The sequence below is a fragment of the Natator depressus genome, chromosome 12 (assembly GCF_965152275.1).
Source record: "Natator depressus isolate rNatDep1 chromosome 12, rNatDep2.hap1, whole genome shotgun sequence".
Taxonomy (NCBI): domain Eukaryota; kingdom Metazoa; phylum Chordata; order Testudines; family Cheloniidae; genus Natator; species Natator depressus.
Genome location: NC_134245.1, coordinates 12,186,079 through 12,206,586, shown reverse-complemented (window position 1 = coordinate 12,206,586; position 20,508 = coordinate 12,186,079). Strand labels below are relative to the sequence as shown.

Genomic DNA, 20,508 nt, shown 5'->3' with positions numbered 1-20,508 from the left:
AGAAATTGCTTAGTGATAAGAGGCTGCCATAAAAAAGACGGAGAAAAGTTGTTCTCTCTTGCCACAGAGGGCAGGACAAGAGGCAACGGGTTCAAACTACAGCACAGAAGATTTAGGTTAAATCTCAGGACACTAGTCCTAACTGGAAGAACAGGAGGACAATGGAGCAGACTGCCTAGGGAGGTTGTGGAAGCTCCTTCACTGGAGGTTTTCAAAAGGAGGCTGGAGCATCTGTGGATCTTGGCAGGGGTTTAGACTAGATGACCCTTGTGGTCCCTTCGAACCCTGCGATTCTATGATTACTTGGAGCAGAAGGAAAGTTTGTGCTATACTGTCAAAGCAATTCTGTAAAATTCTGGTCAAAAACTGGAATTTCCATCCAAGGGAAAATTCAAAATTCTGAACAAACCGAATGTTCTGTTTCAGAACAAAGTGGAAATGGTGAAATTTCCAGTGGAAGGGAAATCAGGAGGAGGGGGGGATTTAGAAATAATCTTGTTTGTTTGATTGTTTGTTTAAATGACAGAGAGCCAGGAACCTAGAAGTCCTAGGAGCCTCAGATTTTCAGGGCTTCCAGGCTCTCCTCTGCAGGTTTGGGAGGTTTGTCTAGAGCTGGAGCTGCCAAGGGCTTCCAGGCTCCCATCTCTGCAGTAGCTTGGGCTCTGCCACAGGGAGCCTGGAAGCTCTGGGGTCCCCAACTCAGAGACGGTCTGAATGGCAAAGGTGTTCCAAGAGCCACTGGCCTTGGGAGCCTGGACTTCCCAGCAGCATGCCAGGTAAGGTGGCAGGAAACCAGGCAGGGTTCCATTGGAACCCACTTATGTTTTGCCAGAAGTTCATTGAAACAAATATGTTTCTGCAAAATAGTTCAGTTTTGATGAATCAGTCATGAAAAAACATTTAGTCAGAAAATTCCCAACCAGCTCTAGTTGGGGGGAGTATAAACAGCACCTTTGTGCTCCCCACCCCCCATTGCTTAGTTACACCAAGCATTCGCTGGCTATAGCTAAGATTCTGGCCATGTGCATAGTGTGTGTGTGTGTGTGTGTGTGTGAAACTCAAACACAACAGCTCAGATTTAGGACTAGAAAGTGAACCTGGCCAAACTATCCAATGGAACCGACCCATCCAATTTAGTGTCTGAGAGTTGCAAAAAGTAACACAAAATAAAAGAGTGAAAAGTACATTCATTGTTCCAATAATCCAATGTTTTATTATTGCCACAAAAACAGAGAACTCTGTTATACAGGAGAGTAGACTAAATAATGATAATGGCTCTTTCTGGCTTTAAATCTATGAACCCAGCTTATGCGTTTATGTACATGATATGTGTGGGGGAGTATATATGTATGCACATTCACACTCATTTGTGCTTGAGTAAATTCATTTTAGAAATTATGCTTTTTAATAATAGCTAAAAATGTAAAAACGAATCTAACTTGTTTAAAAGAAGCAGACTCCCTTGTTTAAAACTGCTTATGCAGTGCTGTAAAATATGAAATTGGCATGAATCAGAATGTCAGTGGTTATATTATTGTCCCAGATAAACAGGCACAAAGGCCATTTTTCCAGCAGTACTGGAAACCACAACAGCTATGTGCTCGGCTGAAACACAGGAGACTTGGATGCAGTGAACAGAACTAAATAACCAACTGGGCATGCTCACAAAATATCCGCAGTGGAGCTTCCGATCTCAGGCCATTCAATAATCATTTGTGCCTGCTGGTGTTGTAAGCCCAGAAATCTCCTCCACGTTTAATTTGCAGCTGGAACACTTTTGATTTTCTGCGAAATAATATTGCCTAAGCCATGTTCTTTGATCCCATCCTTTCGGAGAAAAAGAGAGAGCAGAAGGGAGAAGCAAGCTCTTGGGGCCTGATTCACCACTATGTAACTCCACTGGTATAACACCAATAATTTAACGGATTTACTCCCACTTTACATGCATGTGAGATCCGAATCAAGGGCCAAGGTTCAGAAGATTTAACTTTTGCTCTGTTACTGGGTTTCTGGTCGAGTAACAGAGACTGGGGTGACAGATGGAGGAGAGAGGAACACAGTAAAGTAACTATGAAGATAACTCTCGCTGAAGCTTCTTTGTGGTGCTATCGGTATAAGGGGCCTCAGGAGATTTCCCTTGGGAAGGAATCTCTGCTGGCATTGGGGCACATAGAAGTTCCTGTGCTATTCCTTTCAGCCCCCCAAAAAGTAGGTGTGGCCAGGGTTTCCCTACAATCTGGTGATGTGCAGCTGCCAGAATGGTCCCTTGTGGGCTGTGGGCAGTTGCACAAGCAGTCCATGGATGGCAAACATTGCAGAAAGCCACCTTTGGACCATTCCATGCCTGAGCTGCAAAGGGCTGGACCCCAGGACCTGAACCACTTCCTGTTTACCATACATATGGCACACACTTCTGCTAGCCTCGATATTTGAGGGCAACCCTCAGCTCAGGCTTCCTTTTAACTAAACACATGGCCTTTCAATAAAGTCGATCATTTTTAAACAAAACAACAACAAACTTTAAATGCAGGGGGAAAGAATCTGTGGAGTCAAATTTGTTTCATTGCACAAAAGTAACTTGAGACGTTTGCAAAACCTGCCTGACTGGTGGCTATCTCATACCATTTCTGAATTGTGGTATTAAAATTGGTACTCCAATGCCACACGTATCATTTTTAGCACCCAATTGTCAGCCAGGCCCCAAGCCAGCCTCCATTTTTGCCAATGGAATATTGCTGGTGTAAATGGGTAGTCATTTAGGCCCAGATTTGTAAAGGTATTCATGTGTTCAGCATTGCAACACCTAACTGACTTAACAGTCTAAGCACCATTTTCAAAAGCGATTTAGGCACTTACATTCTAAGCCCCTTTGACTTTCAGGTCCTGATTCAGGAAAGCACCTTAGTACTGCACTGGATATTAACATTGCACAAAAATACAGCCATAATTATTTTCTGGTACTAATGGAGTTCACAAATAGAGGCCATCTCTAAAAACAGATCCTACTAAAAACAGTTTCCCAGCCTTTAAAATCCAAGATTCCTGAAGAAATCTCCACTCAATCTCCTGGGAAAGAGAGAGGAGGCTGTCAGGTGTATAAATACGCCATACTTAGTTTCCTAATGTAGGGCACCTCTGCTGAGCCCAGCAACAGCCTCTTGCAGTTCCTCTCCAACTCGCTCCCCTCCTTCCTTTGTTTGGCAGCTGCTAGTGGGGGTAGTGCAAGTCATAGCATTAGTGTAATCAGCAACTGCTTAGCTTTAATCAACTATATTATTCACATAGGTCTCTTACACTTGAAACTCACGGGCAAGTATGAATGTGTATATACGAGGCATCAGCTGTGCCAGGTCAACATTTTATAAGATACAAAATCATAGGGAAATATGAAATTCAACATGCAGTCAGTATAATTTAGTTGTTCCAAGAACAATATAAAAGACTAAAACAAATTGTTCAAACTGATTCATACTTTATCTAACATTCAGCAAAGACAGGGTGTGACTACTTATTTGTTTTACTTTGCAATTCATTTGCCTATCAGTCTCCTGGATTTCCCAGCATTAGGGAGAGAAGGCAGAAAACAACCTTGTGATCCATTTCTGGAATTAAGAAATAACCCTGAATCATGGGGCCTGTGACTTTTATGACTCACCCACCTTAATAATAAAATTTACCAAAGAATCCAATTTTTATATCACACAGATAGAAGACTGAGAGAGGACTAAGGAGAAAGACTAGATGAGCTCTTCAAAACAAAGGGTTTTGTTTTTGTTTTTCCTCTCCATACAAATGTATGTAGAATCAAGAAATGAGGGAAGGGAAATACTGTGCATATGTGCTACTCTACATAAGCAAGAGGTCTGGTATTAAAAGACCTGCCAGCCCTTCCAGTGAGGATGTATGAAGCAATCTTATGAATCAGTAGAGCTGGGAAGAAATTGGAATTTGTGTTCAGTGAGAAATTCCAGCATTTAGAAATGTTTTTTCATTCAATTGGAACAAAAAAAAATATTCAAAATTTCCTGCAAAATGAAAAGCCCAAAAAATTTAAATTCAGAGCCACTGAATCATTTTGTTTCACTAATGTAAAAACATAATATATTGTATGCATTATATGTATATGTAATATACACTATTAAATTAATATTTCATGTAAAAGTCTAAACAATATGTTTCAACATTATTGAAATGAAACAAGAAAGTTCATTTCTCCTTTTTTGCCATTGAATTTTTTTGCTGGAATCAACACGTAACCACAAAATGTATCAATTTTGACTAAACTGCATTTTCCAACAGCAAACTGTTGTGTCAGAAATGTGGGCTCCATTCATTAGAAAGGGGCTTTCGAACCCTTCTGGGCTCTGGGAGGTTTAGAATCCTAATGTGGATATGGATCCCTGGCCCTTTTCTCTGACTAGAGCCTAAATCTGATCCAAACTTAGCAAAGGGGAGCAGAGTCACTAACATGGATCAGAATTCTGCAGTTTAGGTCCTTCTCTAAGGCTAATCATTTATTAAAAGCTATATATGTAGTGGCAGATATGTGTTACATGGAGTTCCTTATGTCACATGTGATCTGCTTTTCTGTGAAAGAAAAGAAACATATAATAGGCAATAGGAAAAGGACTCTTTTCATACAGTGTATCAGTACATTAGCTTTTTTTTTTTTTTTGTCGTCCTGCTATAGCTCTGATTACTTCATTAAAAATAAAAATAAAAATGAAATTGATGTTTATATCTGTGGAAAAATAGAACACATTAAGACATCATTATCCCAGTTATTAAGACCGTATCTCAGGTTATATCGAACAAAACTTTTGTAAAAAAAGAGGAAAAGTAACACACATTTAGCCATTTGCTGTCTTGCTCATATCAGCTACTACACCCGATTATCATAATTGTTTAATTTTAAAAATGAGACAAAACCCTGTCGTACTTATAAATACATATTAAAATGCTCTCAGTGTGTGTCCTTGCTAGCTCCATTTGTTCATTGTCAGATTTCAGCAGATGGTGGTACAGCAATCTATAAAGGCCACTTAGGGCCTGATCCTCCAATATTTAGGCCACCCTGAAATACAATTTCAGACTCTGAGAGTTTCATGAGAAAAGGGTTCCAGGTAGGGGTGAGCAGAACGGGCCCATTTTTTCAGCTCCTACTTTTCAGACTGATGAACACTGGATTTGACCTGAGGATTTGTTTACAAGCTACCAGCTAATGTATGTTGCAAGAGGGATTCAGCTAGCTTGTTGATTTTTCATCTTAAAAAATTGGCAAACTGCTGTAAGCTTTTGTTCTGTTGAGGGGGAAAAGGCTGTTCCTTCAGCAGGGGAGGAAAACAGTAGTGCCTTTGTTACTATCAAGTGCCTTCTACAGAATGCCCTGCCACTGAAAGACGATTACAGGTTTTAAAATCATAAATCAAATTGAGGATACCGCTTGTACACAAAATAAGCATTTCTCTAATGAACATTTTTAATGTTTAAGGTTTCTCTTACAGCCAAGCTCCCTTCCCAGCTGCTTGATATATAGTTCTTCGATTTGAACTTTTCGTCACTACAATAATAATGGCAAGAGCAATTCATGGAATGCAAATGTCTGCATTTGTCAAATGCTTGTCCATCTGCTCCATACACAACAGCAGGATAACTGTAATCATGTCACTGCCTTGTAAATGGTTCTATTTGTACAAGTGAAGCGCAGAATACATTTTACTCTGGCGCAAGAAGCAACGTGAGCCCTTCAGCCATCAATCTACTCCATTTCAGTGAGGTTCCGGCGTGCGGCAGATTATGCAACCATTCCATTAGCATGCGGCAGGAGGATTCATTTAACCTCTCAGGCACCGTTTTGAACGTATAGCCAAGCAGTTATAAGTTTGTGCTGCTGTTGCTAGACCATGTGAGAGCATGTGCGTGTGCTTGCACATAGGTCTTTGCCAGATATTATGAGAAACAGATGTGCTAATGAATCAGTTCATTGTAAAGCCTGTGCCATTTTCTGTTCTGTTCAGATTCATGTGGAGGACTGTAAACCCCCGAAATAAACCCACAGGTCCCTTGCTTGTTGCTACATTCTGGCCAGAGGTGCCAGAAAAAATCGATGCTGTCTATGAGGCCCCTCAGGAAGAGAAGACAGTGTTTTTTTCAGGTATTGGTTTCAAGTTGTAAACATAGCTTGTATAAGCACTGCATTCAAATTCGATCTTTTAAATGCTAAGCTGGATCAGGGACATGTACCTCTGAGGACAGCCATATCAGATCTGTTATGAATGTCAGATTTCAGCCATTCCTTTCCTAGGACTAAAGGTCCAGAACCTGCAAGTTGCTGAGCACCCTTCACTGCCATTAACCCCCTGGGAGCTGAAAGGCTGTTAGCATCTTGAAAGAAAAGCTCAGCAACATGCAGAACCTGGATTACTCAGAGAGGCAGAGAGGATGCATGCGGGCATGCTAGCTAGCTTGATGGGAGAGGATAATAATAGATACAAATCAGTATACTATCCATTTTAACACGGTTGGAGCCATATATATGCTCCAGCTAGCCTAGCCAAACTAGTGCAGCTGGGAGGTTGTTTTCAATGTTTGGAAAACCGAGCCAGCAAAAACTAACCTCCAGAATCCATTGCAACATGACTAAACATCTCCAACCATGGAAAAAACACATGGTTGATGCTGCTGTACATTTTCTGCACAGGAGGGGAAAGTATTGGTAATTTATTCCACGTTTGATTGGCTATTGGATTAAGCTACATGATAAAAAATAAAAATTCAGCACAGTCAAAATGCTTTGATATGCCATCTCCAGTAAATATTATTGTTAGTTGCTGGGGACTTCGGAGATTTATTTTGTTTGGTTTGGTGTGTGTGGGGGTTTTGTTTGCTTGTTTGGTTTTTTTGTTTTGTTTTGCTTTTGGATTTTACATTTTCCAGGGAAATGCAATTGCTTTAGAAGAATTCTAAACAGGAAAGACTAGCGAACACTAAAAGATCAGCAGGAAACTGCCTGTAGCCCAAGTACCCTAAAATCCTTTGTACAGGAGCATCCACATTTTGCTCCTGAAAGGCCACACTGGTAACTTACAGGGTGGAGAAGATTATCCTGGGAAGCTGTGACTATAAAAAGATTTGGGGGTTGTAGTGGATAATCAACTCAACTTTGAGCTCCTACTGTACTCTGTGGCCAAGATAGCTAATGCAATTCTGAGATGCCTAAACAGGGGAATCTGAAGTAGAGCAGAGTCTATGAGTACCTACAAGAGGAACAAATATTTAATAATGGGCTCTAGTCTAGAAAAGAAACGTATAACCCGATCCAAGTTCAAGCTAGACACATTCAGACTGGAAATCAGGAGTAAATTTTCAATGGTGAGAATAAGTAACCATTGGAACAATCTAATCTGGGCATGGTGGATTCTCCATCACTGACCATTTTAAAATCAAGATTGGATGTTGTTCTAAAAGCTCGGCTCTAGGAATTATTTTGAGTTAGTTCTATGGCCTGTGTTGTACAGGAGGTCAGACTAGATTATCACAATGATCCCTTGTGGCCCTGGAATCTGTGAATCTATGAGTTTGCTAAGAACTTCACCTTACACCTTTCTCGTGTTATATAACTTACTTCCGGATCCAACTCCCAGTGAAGTCAATGGAAAGCTTTCTGACATTCATAATTATTGTAATATAATTATGGCCAATAGAAATATTCTCTCATGGTGAAAGCTTCCATGGTCACCGGCGGGTAATCTCACTGGCATCAATGGGAATATTCACTGAGTAAGGTACCAATCAATGTAAAGGTTGCAGAATTTGGCCCTTTGATTTGTATGTATTTTGGGTCATATTAGAAAGTTTTCCTGAATCAAGGACCACAGAATCAGGGCCTTTTAAAATGGAGATATAGATGACCACTTAATATATGATATTCTTGTATCTAACTTGATGGATGAATAGAAATTTCTGAAATAAACAAACCACAGATACATGGAGAGGGTGCGTGTGGGATATGGGCTGCATTTGGCCTTCAGACTATCCTGCTTTAAGACTTCATCATCCAACCAGATTATCATTGTTAATTATTTGTATTACAGTAAACCCAACTGACAGCAAAGCCTATGCATGCTCATAGTCAGAGGCACTCCCTGTCCCCGAAAGCTTACAATCTAAATAGACAAGCCAGATGACAAGCAGGAGGGGAAACAGAGAGGGGAAGCTATATGTCCAAAGCCAAGCATCAGGTCGATGCCAGAACCAGGAACAGAACCATAATTCCTGAGCCTCAGTCCAGTGCTCTGCCTACTGGAACACACGATTTACTAGTAATATAAGCAGGATGATAAAAGATCTTATAAAGTGTCACAAAACAGAAATAGCTTTTTCGGTTAATCCACTTTGTAACAGAGTTAACTACCATGTAACTAAGTGTTTTTCCCACTTAGGAAATGAGTACTGGGTTTATTCAGCCAGTACTTTGGAGAGAGGATATCCAAAGAAACTCACCAGTCTGGGGTTACCTCCCGAGGTACAACACGTCAATGCAGCTTTTAACTGGAGCAAAAACAAGAAGACATACATTTTTGCAGGAGACAAGTTTTGGAGGTGAGACATATTACAGTTAAGGTGGTGAGCCCTTAACTAAGCTCACAGCTGTTGCGGTGGATCCTTGTTCTCATTTAGGCTCAGGTGTTTGCTGCAAAATGTTTTGCCAGACAAGAGCCTAAAAAGATTATATCCCTTGGCAGCACAGAAACAAGGTGGTCAGGTGACAAGGCCTGGAATAAATCTCTGAGATTTTCAAAGGCACATACAGCAGCTAGGTGAAAGTCACTGGCAGTTAAGCATCTAACTGCCATCTGTGCCTTTGAAAAATCTCCCCTTAAACCACTATTCCTGAAGGGCATTGGACATAAAAATGGGGAAACAAGGGATGATATAAGGATAGCAAACTTTGGGATAGCTGCTCTTCTTGTCACAACAGAAATAACAAAGGGCTAACATATTTGCTTTACTTATCCAGTTGGTGCTGAGGGGAGCTGGGCACATCCTGCCAAAATATATCTGTTAATCGTTTGTCAAATCTTAATTTGAAATTTATTTTGACAGCATCTGCAATCCTTTTCATATGTTTTCTATGCACAGAGAGGCAAGCACCTTTTGTAAGGATGTCCACAGATACCCAGAAATACTAGCGTGTATATTAATGTACCCTAAGAGTCATGTTGGAAATGCCTCTCAGGGAGTTAAAATAATGTTATGCAACATAAGTAACCAAATGCAGAATTCAAATGTCATATTATTATTTTTGTTATTTATCACATATTATGATGGTGCCTAAAGGTTCTAACAAAGATGGGATCCTTTTATGCTAGGCATAGTAGTTACATATAGTAAATGACAGTTCCTGCACCAAAGAGCTTATATTTTAAATAGACAAGACAGACAAAGGCTGGGAGAAATTAAGGATTATCCCCATTTTACAGAAAGGGAATTGAAGCACAGAGAGACTTGACTAAAGTCACATGGAAAGTCTGTGGCAAACCTGGGGACTGAAACCAGATTTCCTGAAAATTATTCTTCCTTCCCAAATAATCAAAGTAATACTCAAAGAGTTGCACAGCAGGAAGTTTTGGCTAACTTTGTGCTACAAGGAAAGGACAGCTCCTTCACACCCATCCCTGACTAGAAAGTCTAACTGAGTCCCATGCTAGAAGGAAACGTTTTTAACCGTGGGTCTATGAGTGTGATTAAAATAGTATCAAACATCTTATGTTGTATCTGAAGAAAACTGGACCCATTTTATTTGATTTAGTGGAGTTGCAGGAGTATAACTGTCAGCAGGTTTGGGCACAAAAATAGGTTCTTAAAATTAGTCACCGGTCTGAGTGCTTTGCTGAACTGCGGTGACTTACCTAAGGAATACACATCAAGAAAGGAGTAGAGCTGGGAGCAGAATCCAGAGGTCCTGACATCCTGGCTCCTGCTTTAATCTCCAGACAGACCTTTCTCGCACATGGAGTTAGGGCAGGGTTTGGTTTTGAGAACACACACTTTACATTCCAGGTAGAAATAAGAGCCAGTCATTAATTGATAATATAGAACGACGGAAAAATCAGGAAACTCCTACTACAGATGTAATATATTCCAAAAGTTTCAAGTATTCTTTCAGTGAAATGTAAGCTATATCACACATCAAAGGTATATTTAGGGTGTGTGAATCCTTTTTATATGAACAATAATTTCATGTTGTGAACAGAGTAGATGAAGTGTCTTTTTTATATCCTAGTAGCTATGAATTCCTATAAGTACATAAACTATCCTTTCAGAAAGGTTGCCATTTGAAAGACAAGTATGATTAATTACCTTTGAGAATAGCACTCTTCTTTTCCCCATTATCTGAAAATACAGGCATTGATCTTAAAAAGCAAAAGATTGCTTATCACTCACTTTGAAAATATTAACTATGCAGCTGATCATGTTTCATGTTTTCAAGTATTTACAATATAGCTACTTGTAATACTTCAAATTACAGACCGTGAGTTAGCAAAGCCGCTAGTTTGCTCCTGAGCACTCGCTGTTTTGATTAACTGTACATTTGGGTCTCCAAGAAATTTATCACTCTGATCTCAGACACTATTTCGATCAAAGCCCCTTCCTTATCAGTTGCAGTCACTGTAGAATGTATAATTTATTGTTAAGCAACTAAACAGCTTAACTGATTTATATCTGTATAAAGAAGATAGCAAGCAATCAAAAAACATTTGGTAAAAGGCAACGGTGTTTAACACAGACATTATAACCGTTAAATATGCAGCTGCTTTATTTTATACAAGTACTCTGCCAGACAGAATGAAAATAACTACTTGGCAAAGTCCTTTTCATGTCATTATCACAAGCTTTAAACTGAGGTATAAGAAGGAAGCCCACTGCCTCCCTTTCAGTGTCTTCAGAACAGGATGGTTAAGCCAGGGAGGTTTACTGGGCTGGTGGTGAGGGGAGTTGGTTCATAAATTCCACAGCTAAACTTTACCGCAGGATGGTTTAGCCCCCCAAAGTGGGTTTTGCTTAACTAGTAATAGAAAAAATAGTCATGATTTTAAACCTCTCTCTGAATATATGGGCTTAATTTTGATCTAAGTTACATCAGTATAAACCAGGGGTAACAGTCAAAATCGAGAGGAGTTTAGGTGTGTAAAACTAGTAAGGGAGAGGAGAATCAGGCTCTATACAGAACAGGAATATAAACACTTCTGTAGACTATTTGTGTGTAGGAAGTGAAGATGACCATAAAGAGATCAGTCCACTATCACAGTTTAAAATGAGGCTCACTGATGCAGTCCTGTACTGGGGGCATAGGTACATCCATTGCTACTGTCCCTTGGTAAATCCTGCATACTCTCCTCTCTCCTCCCTCTGGGAATCAGTCTCAGTTACTAGGTCCATGTGAGGTGGCGAGCCAGGCTATAGCTTCCCTGCCCCCTTGGGGATATCCTTAGGGTGACCAGATGTCCCGTTTTTAAAGGGACAGACCTGTTTTTTAGGACTTTTTCTTACATAGGTGCCTATTACCCCCCACCCCCTGTCCCGTTTTTTCATAGTTGCTATCTGGTCACCCTAGATATCCTTCATCCCGAGGGTCACAGAATGGGATTAGTCCCTGTGCTCCTATGTGCATAGGGACAGTCACTTGTGGATTAACTCTATGTGGGCTATGAAAATGGGGGAAAGGCTTCTTACATCTTTCCTCTCCCTGTGCACAGGCTAGTCTAGAGCGAAGTGCCCAAAGTGAACAAAGCATCAGATCCTCAACTGGTAGAAATCGGCAAAGCTCCAGTCACTTCAAAAGAATGTTGGAAAGTAGATATGAGTTCAGTGGAGCTAAACTGATTTATACTAGCTGAGGATTTGGCCCCAAAAGTATAATGAAGGAAAGTAATTGGGATGGTTTAAATTCTCTGTTTTTCCAAGCTAAAGTATTACTGGTAGTAACACATGTAAGGAAGTTTAGCTCTTGTAACCTTTTTTATCATCACTGGTAGGGCTGTGTGAAAACGGTGGAGATTTGGGGTGAAATTTCATGCAAAACTATTTATAATTTCATTCTGGGTAATTTTTATGGCTCAGAAATGTCGCTTTGAACGGCCATTATACATCAAACTGTGCCATTTTGAAAAGTTGCTGGTTGCAGAGCTCCTTCACTGGAATTACGTTTTGAAGTTTAAAATATGAATTTTGGGAACTCGATGGCGTTGCTCAGAAAAGACGATCTGTGAGTGAAAGCGAGGTCCATGTTCAGTTCAGAACTGATTGCATTTTCAAACGGAAAAGCTGAAAAAATTCACAGGATTTTCACAAAATTGGACCAGTTTAGTGAAACTCAAACAGTGTGAAAACAGAGTTACTGAATTTCACATGTGAATGTTTTGTACAGCCACAGTTACTGGTGACTTCCTGAAAGGTAGTGTCAGACGTTACAATTAAATAAAGCCGTGTGATTATGGGGTTTTATCTTCTGCAGGTATAATGAAGTAAAGAAGAAAATGGACCCTGGGTTCCCTAAATTAATTGCTGATGCTTGGAATGGAGTTCCAGATAACCTAGATGCGGTGCTGGATCATAGTGGAAGTGGTGAGCGGCAGTCTGTCATAAGTCATTATAGAGCTTCCTTTCAAGAGTGTATTGCCCTTGTCTACTTCTAGACTTCCTGGAGACATTCAATTCTAGTGGTTAATGAACATGCAGCCACTCCGTCATTCTGCTTGGCATGCTGCCAGCTGAAATAAGTTTTTCAGTTAAATATCCCATTGCTCTCAATTTATTCTTTAGGAATTATCAAAAGCTTTAGGAATTATTACATTTCCTGAACGTTTCTGGTTCCTGTAAAAAACAATCATCCTTTCAAATCAGCACCACTTTCATGCAGTACATGTATTTAAAAAGTCTGCTACCATTGATATTGAAAGTATTTAAGCTCCCCTGACACCGGTCCCTTAGAAAGGAAGTCTCTTAGAAATAGGGATTTAGTAGCAAAGGAATCCTTTGATTTTTGGTTCTCATTTTCCCTTTTTAGAAATGGGCAAACCAAATTAGATAACACAGTTCCTCCCCATTCCAAAACCATATTTAAAACAGCCCATTAGAGAACTGGTTGGAGTAGAGATGGGTTTAAACCATATTGTGGAATATGGAATCCTGAGGGGAGTCAGAATCCAAACTTGGGCCCAGAGCCAAATTTTGTCAACTGGAACATATCTCTACTTTGGAGGAGTTTTCTCCACTTTGTTTCCATTGTGGACCGGAAGTGGAAGTAATAATATACCTCAGGAAAGGGTCTTCTTCCAGAATACTTGACCAGAACCAGAATGCCAAAAACCTCATGGGGAAAGAGACTTCTCATGAGAAAGTCGGTGGAATGTTAGATTTTGTCTAAACACCTGAACTTTTGAATTGAATCCAAATTCTGAACTGTTGGGGACTTACCCGACATTAACCTCATTGTCAATATAATTTGTATACTGGGTCTTCTTTTTGTCTTTATGTTTTATATGCCATGTCTTGTCCATGGGTAGCTTGAAGGCCTTAGTTTTTTTTCTGTCACTATGCTCCAGGAGGTTACAAACCTGTTCTATACGTGGAGGAATGTAAAAAAAGAATCAGTCACACACACGCACTATAAATGTGTACGACATAATCCTTAAGGCTTGGACTGGATGTCTGGGTCCACTTTCTCGGCTTTGCACCAGTCTGGTGGTGTGAAGCCTGAAAACCAGATTAGCTGCCTTCCTGTGGATTCTCCTTCTAGTCCAGGATAGGGTCAGCATAAGATCATGCCGCATGGCCTCTGATATAAGAAGTGTTCCAAGAGGAAAGGGCGTGACCAGGAACTCCTTGTGCCCAGGAGATTTCCCCACATGGGTCCTTGGAATCATGGGTGGCCAGTTAGAGCATGTTCCAGCACTGCTCTAATTCTCCCAGGGTCTGAATCAGACCATGGTAAGCTCCAGGACTGGGGGAATATATACAGGTAGCTTGGAGCCACCTTTGCTTCTTCCATCTTTGAATGTATCTCAGCTGCAGCCAAGGACCTAGTCCATGGTTTTCAGAAGTGGCCTGCCATTTTTGCACTGACAACTTCACAGGCACAAGTGTTTGTGAGATGTCACGGAGGTGCCTACCTGTTCGCACCTTCATACCACGTAGCTAAATTTTAAAATGACATTAATTGTGCCAGCAAATATTTGTGTGCATAAAACATAGGCTCACAAAATCGGCTTCCTTCAAAATAAGGCCTCTCTTGATAGCCACTCTGGATTTCATATATATAAGTTATTAATACAAATGTAATTTTAAAAACCCTGTTAAAAACAAAACACAATTTCTTCTAAATATCCTTAGAAAAATTTCTTCTATTCCTATAGGTTTAGCTGAAATAATAAAGAAACAAACAAAAACTATTATCAAGAATTGTGTTTTCCATAATATATATCCTTCTTTTTTTCTCTCTTCACAGGGTACAGCTACTTTTTCAAGGACTGGTATTATCTAAAACTGGAAGACACTAGCTTGAAGATTGTTAAAGTCGGCAATGTAAAATCCGATTGGTTGGGTTGCTGAACTGTATAAAATATTAATAACCAAATACTTACTCTTTTTCTTATATGCCTTTTCTGTAATTAGAGATAGATCTGAATGCTAATTAATGGACCAGTCTGGTACTGGTACCAAAACACTAAGTACCAGTACTCTACACTTTCTTTCATCAGATAATTTAAGAGCGTGCACCTCCTAAGTATACAAAAGATGTTTACTTACGTATCCCAAAAATATGGTACAACTTTCCAATTTTCATGATCGTCATAGTGATGTTAGTAGCAGAACATCCATCACCTTGTATTCCCCTGGTGCCTGAATCAAAATCCAGTGAAGTCAATGGAAACTGACGTCTTTGGACCTTGGTTCTGTCTCCTGTAGGGTACCAGTCCCAAATAGGCCCAAATGAGATGTACCAGCAGTGCACTTTGAGTTTTTTTTAATACAACTCTGAATATAGATGGACTTGTCTCAACGCTTGTCACCTTCTTGCAGGTTTTGGTCATCGTTTCCATTTATTTACATAGTAATACGGAAAGACTGTCAAAGGCACAGGTTGCCTCAGGATTTGATTTGTGTTGATGCATGATGGAATCATGGCAAGAAACTGTATTAAAAGTATTGTTTTAAAGTACTTTTTATTTTAATATCTTAGTTAAAATTTAGCAATTTGCTTCATGCACTTTGTTACTACTATCACTTGTGTATATGGACAGAATGACTCAGATTTTTGAGGTCGATGCATTATACATAAAAAGCCAAGTACTAATGTTTAACTTGTTTTATTTTATTTTGTTTTGTTTGTTCTCTATAACATTGGGGGCTTTGTTTGTTTATTTGTTTACCTGCTTGCTTATACATTGGGCGATGGAAAATTTTCAATCTACTGCCTGATGGAATGTTTTTATTCATAAAAAAAAAAAGAAAATCACACACACAAAATGCCAGTGATACAAATAAAACCAAATGACGCTGTCAGTGATTCTCATAGACATGCTTCCTTGAATTGTTTGAATTTACAAAGCATTTTGGTAGCATGTTAAATTGAGTGTCTGTCAAAGGAAAGACAATATTACCCCACAACAGAAATGCATATCGGAAGTGTTTAGGAACTCAAGTTCAAATGCTCAGTTGGTGACTTCAATAGAGCTGCACCAATTTACACCAATCCAAATATTTCATAGAATCGTATGGTCAGAAGGGACCGCAAGGGTCATCTAGTCTAACTCCCTGCCAAGATGCGGGATTTGTTGTGTCTAAACCATCCAAGATAGACAGCTATCCAGCCTCTTTTTAATAACCTCCAGTGAAGAAGCTTCTACAACCTCCCTAGGCAGTCTGTTCCATTTTCCTACTGTTTTAACAATTAGGAAGTTTTTCCTGAGATTTGATCTAAATCTGCTATGCTGTAGTTTGAACCCATTGCCTCTTGTCCTGCCCTCTGTGGCAAAAGAGAACAACTTATTTCTATCTTTTTTATGGCAGCCTTTCAAGTATCTGAAGTCCTCTTTCATATCCCCCCTTAATCTCCTCTTTTCCAGACTAAAGATATCCAGTTCTTTAAGCCTTTGCTCATATGGTTTGCATTCCATCCCCTTGATCATCTTTGTCTCTTGCCTCTGGATCCTTTCCAGTTTCTCTACATCCTTTCTATACATTGGTGACCAAAACTAGACACAGTACTCCAGCTGAGGCCTAACCAGTGCCAAGTAGAGCGGTTCTATCACCTCCTATGACTTGCATGCTATGCCTCTGTTAATGCAACCTAAAATTGCATTTGCTTTTTCTGAAACAGCATCTCATTGCTGACTTCTGTTGAGGTTGTGATTCACAACTCCTCCCAGATTCTTCTCAGTAATGCTGCTGCCAAGCCAGTTTCCCCCTATTCTGTATTTGTGCGTTTGGTTTTTCTTCCCTAAGTGTAGCACCTTACATTTGGCCCACAGCTGCAGAAGAGAGCACTGTACTTCAGCATTTAGCTTCCATGTTTTTCCACTGTAGTAGCCTTTCCAGACAGTGCCATTTGTCCATTAGCCATGCCTTTATTCCCTCAATAGCCTCCTATCACCTTGTCTGTTACTGCCATTGGTCTACAACTTACTTCTCTGGTTAAAGGTGTAAGCAGCCTATGGCTGATGATGTAATTCTGGCATCTGTCAGGAAATGATTGAATAAGATTGGGTATGGCATCTGAGCAAGAGACAAGACACATTGCTTCTACAATAGATGGCCTTGCTGATCCCAAAGAGTTCTCCATTCACTCCCAAGTCTTGATTCCAGGCCTTCTTCACAGACATAGAAAGACACAATTGAATAGCAATGCAAAGTCCCCAATCTGAAAAGCAATGCTGGTGGGCCACCAAGAATGTGTAGTGTTTAGTGATTTTAGTTCAAATGGACAAACCCCACGTACTGTTAAAAGAGAACACTGAGAATATACAAAAAAATCATAGGACCAGTTGTTAACATGCGGTCAACTTTATCACAAATTCATCACACACATCTAATTATCTACTGTTGATTTATAATAATGTGATTTTAAAAAATCTCACAAAAGGAAACAAAGTGCAAAAACACATCTTTTCTCAATAATCTGGGGATGTAAAATTGAACCGAAAACTAGAATTAGCACTGCTGTTGGGGACCAAATACTGGCTAGTGTACAGAAAGTGGTTTAGCAACTTCTCGGACTTTTTGGAGGGCCCAGAACAGAGCTCTTATGGTATGTGCACACATCTAGTGTATAAATCCATGATCACAAACAGGACACAAACTGCCAGCTAACTCTCACCCCTTCAGCACTGGGGCTCAAAAATAGCAATTAATCCAAAGACCAGACCTCTACAATTTGAGTAAAGGTGAAGTCTCTGCTAGCTGCAGTATGATTAGGGCTATGTCCTCTGTAGGCCAGTCACTTGAGGTCTGACATTTTATCCAGGAGAAAGTGATTATACACAGAGCTAGGCAGAAGATTTTAATCTGATATATCTGAGTGTCTGGGAGTTTTTGTTGCCATGTTTTGCAGGTTTTAAAAAAATTTGGTGCAACCATTTTGTATTGGAAAGTAGTGACTCTAACAGGAACTTTAGGGGTCATGGCGCATAACCAGCTAAATGTAAGTCCCCAACACAATGTAGTGGCTAAGAGAGCTAATGTGATTTTTGGATGATAACCAAGGGAATATTGAATTGTATTGTAATTGTATAGAACATTAGTGACACCTTTACTGGAATACTGTGTCTAGTTCTTGTGTCCACACTTTAAAAATAATGTTTTAAAATTAACAAGTGTTCAGAAAACAACTACAAAAATGACCTGAGATTTGGGACACAAGTCTTACAGTCAAAGACTAAAGAAATTACTTGATCACAATCTGTAAGTACTTACATGGGAAGATTTCTGATAGCAGAGGGACCTGTAATCTAGCAAAGACATAACAAGATCCAGTGGCTTGCAGCTGAAACTAGACACATTCAGATTAGAAATAAGGTGCAAATTTTTAACTGTAAAGAGAATGAACCATTGGAAAAAACAGACCTAGGAATGTAGTGGATTGTCCATCACTTGAAGTCTTTAAACAAAATGGGATGACTTTCATTAAGAAGTGATCTAGCTCAACTAGAGTTTATGGCCTGTGTGATGCAGGTGGTCAGAATAGATTATCATAATAGTACCTTCTGGCCTTAAAATCTATGAAAGTTCGTGTCAATGCTTTTCTTCTGCACCCATAGAGGAAAAAATATAAATGGTATGATTATTTTAAAAGCACAAGAAATCACACTATGGACTACAATATTTTCTTTCTTAAACTAAGATGGGAGCAATCATTTATCTAATTAACTCTTAGTATAAGTAGAAGTCCAAGAGACGGGATTTTTAAAAACCATATGAAACCTAAATGTTGCTTTTCCTAAAGAATGTCTAATTTGGTCACATTCAATCCATTTAAGTGTGTTTAAACTGAAAAACAGAGGGATCTGACTTAGAAATAGAGTAAGAAACATTAGAAATAAGCATATACATCGGGAAAATGCTCAAATTGTTGATCGCTAGTATTTGACAATGCTGGCCTGCTCTTGTACAACCAGGGGGCCGCGAGCAGGTTTCAGGGGGTCCGCCAAGAAGGGATGGCATCAGACTTGCTGGGGCCCAGCGCAGGAAGCCGAAGCCCAACTGCCTGGGGCTGAAGCCGAAGCCTGAGCAACTTAGCTTTGCAGGGCTGCCTCTGGTGTGGGGCCCCGGGCAGTTGCCCTGCTTGCTACCCCCCTAACACTGGACCTGGCTTTTATATGTGGAAAAACAGTTGTCACACAGACGGGCCGTGGAATTTTTATAGCATGTTGGGGGGAGTGGGGGAGCGCAGAAAGAAAAAGGTTGAGAACCCCTGACCTAAGAGACTCTGGTATTTGTTGCAATAAAATTAGGGTTTTGATTAAAGAGCATTTGTTGACGCGAACAGCTGAAGAAATGAATGGCTTTGTACCGTGTTTTTGTTTAAGAGGGGATGAATACAAAAAGTCTTTCTTATTATAGTTGCTTTAGACCAATTGTAGTATACCTGTATCCCTGCTTTTAAAAAACATATGATGAAAAAGCAATTTCTAGTTATAAGAACAAATCTCCAGGGAATTGATCTCTACCTATATAATTTTCTGCTTCTAGGAACACTGATCTATTCATATGAGAATGGTTTGGAAATCAGATGTCTGTCTGTTTACTTCAGGGCAATGAGTGCATGCAGCTTCCCAGATTAGCCTCTCACTTCCTGTGTAGAAGTCAAGTCTATTAATTAGGCTGCTTCCCATTAAAACAAAAACAAAACAGGTTGACCCTGGATCACCATTTGTTGCCCTGCAATAGTCTCAAATACAATTTTGAATCTTTGTGACCAGTTAACATGGGCTGATAAAGTCAACATGTTGGATAACTAATACTGTTCAAGGAGCAACCTAGCCTAATTTTGCATACATTGTTCAGTGTCTGAAGACTCCATATTTTCAAAATAAGCCATATGCACAATGAATCTATGAGAGATCTTATAGAGCATGGCTAATGTCTTCATGAAACAAAGTGAAAGTAAGGTGATGTTGCAGATGAAGTTAAAGCAGATCGGGAGACAAAGAATATATCAGGGCCTACATTCAGAGATACTCAATGACGGGCTGGCACAAATAAATGTTAGTTTGAGCCATCAGAATGAAGCCTATCCTTCTGAAAAACATTTTGAAGAATTAAAATGGAGATACAGACTGAAATTCACATATATATGGCACAGTACAGACTTGGTTACAAGTGCTGTAGGCAAACCACAAAAGACATGGAGGACTGGTGTGGTTTGGTTCAGATAATCACCCGTGAATAGATCTAGGCATTCAGTTGGATCTAAATTTAGTTCAAACTACACATCTGATTTGTATAATCCAAAGTTAAATAGAGCATTAAAATTGAATTAGTGCAGCAGTTGGATATGGAACACTTAGTTATATTGCAAAACTCTTTGCTAACACACTCTTCGTATGCACAAAGCTGTAAAATGCAATGGTTGAGAGATTTCTGAAACACAACTCAAAAGGAAGTTTATATTGCAAATCTCTATCCTTCAGCTTTCAAACTCTGCTGACGTTTTCTGTGCCTGTGTAACTGAAAGGGGCAGGAAGCTGAATAGTGAGCAAATGAGGGAGTTAGATTTTCAAACACTGATGCCTTAACCACCCTGACTTTGGCCAGTCAAATCACATGTCGTGTGACTGCCCATTTTAAATGCTCAGCTACAGAATTTGACCAGCATGTACAGGTGCCCATTTCAATACTGAGTCCACAGTCAAAAATGAAATAAAGTAAAAGGTTCTATGCACCATTGATTCTTTCTTATTGTAACGTTCCAGGATATCAACTTCAGTGACAAGCTGTAACTTGAGG

The 20,508-nt window shown here is 39.7% G+C and overlaps 1 protein-coding gene across 1 annotated transcript in view; it reads left to right on the top strand.

Moving 5' to 3' along the window:
* The window catches only part of MMP2 (matrix metallopeptidase 2), a 51,087-nt gene extending 35,391 nt beyond the window's left edge, over nt 1-15,696 (top strand). The window contains exons 10-13 of the mRNA XM_074968597.1: nt 6,018-6,154; nt 8,442-8,601; nt 12,518-12,627; nt 14,510-15,696. Of these exons, the coding sequence (XP_074824698.1) occupies nt 6,018-6,154; nt 8,442-8,601; nt 12,518-12,627; nt 14,510-14,613 (511 nt within the window). The 3' untranslated portion in view covers nt 14,614-15,696. The remainder of the gene's footprint in view (nt 1-6,017; nt 6,155-8,441; nt 8,602-12,517; nt 12,628-14,509) is intronic.
* The last annotated feature ends 4,812 nt before the right edge of the window (nt 15,697-20,508 follow it).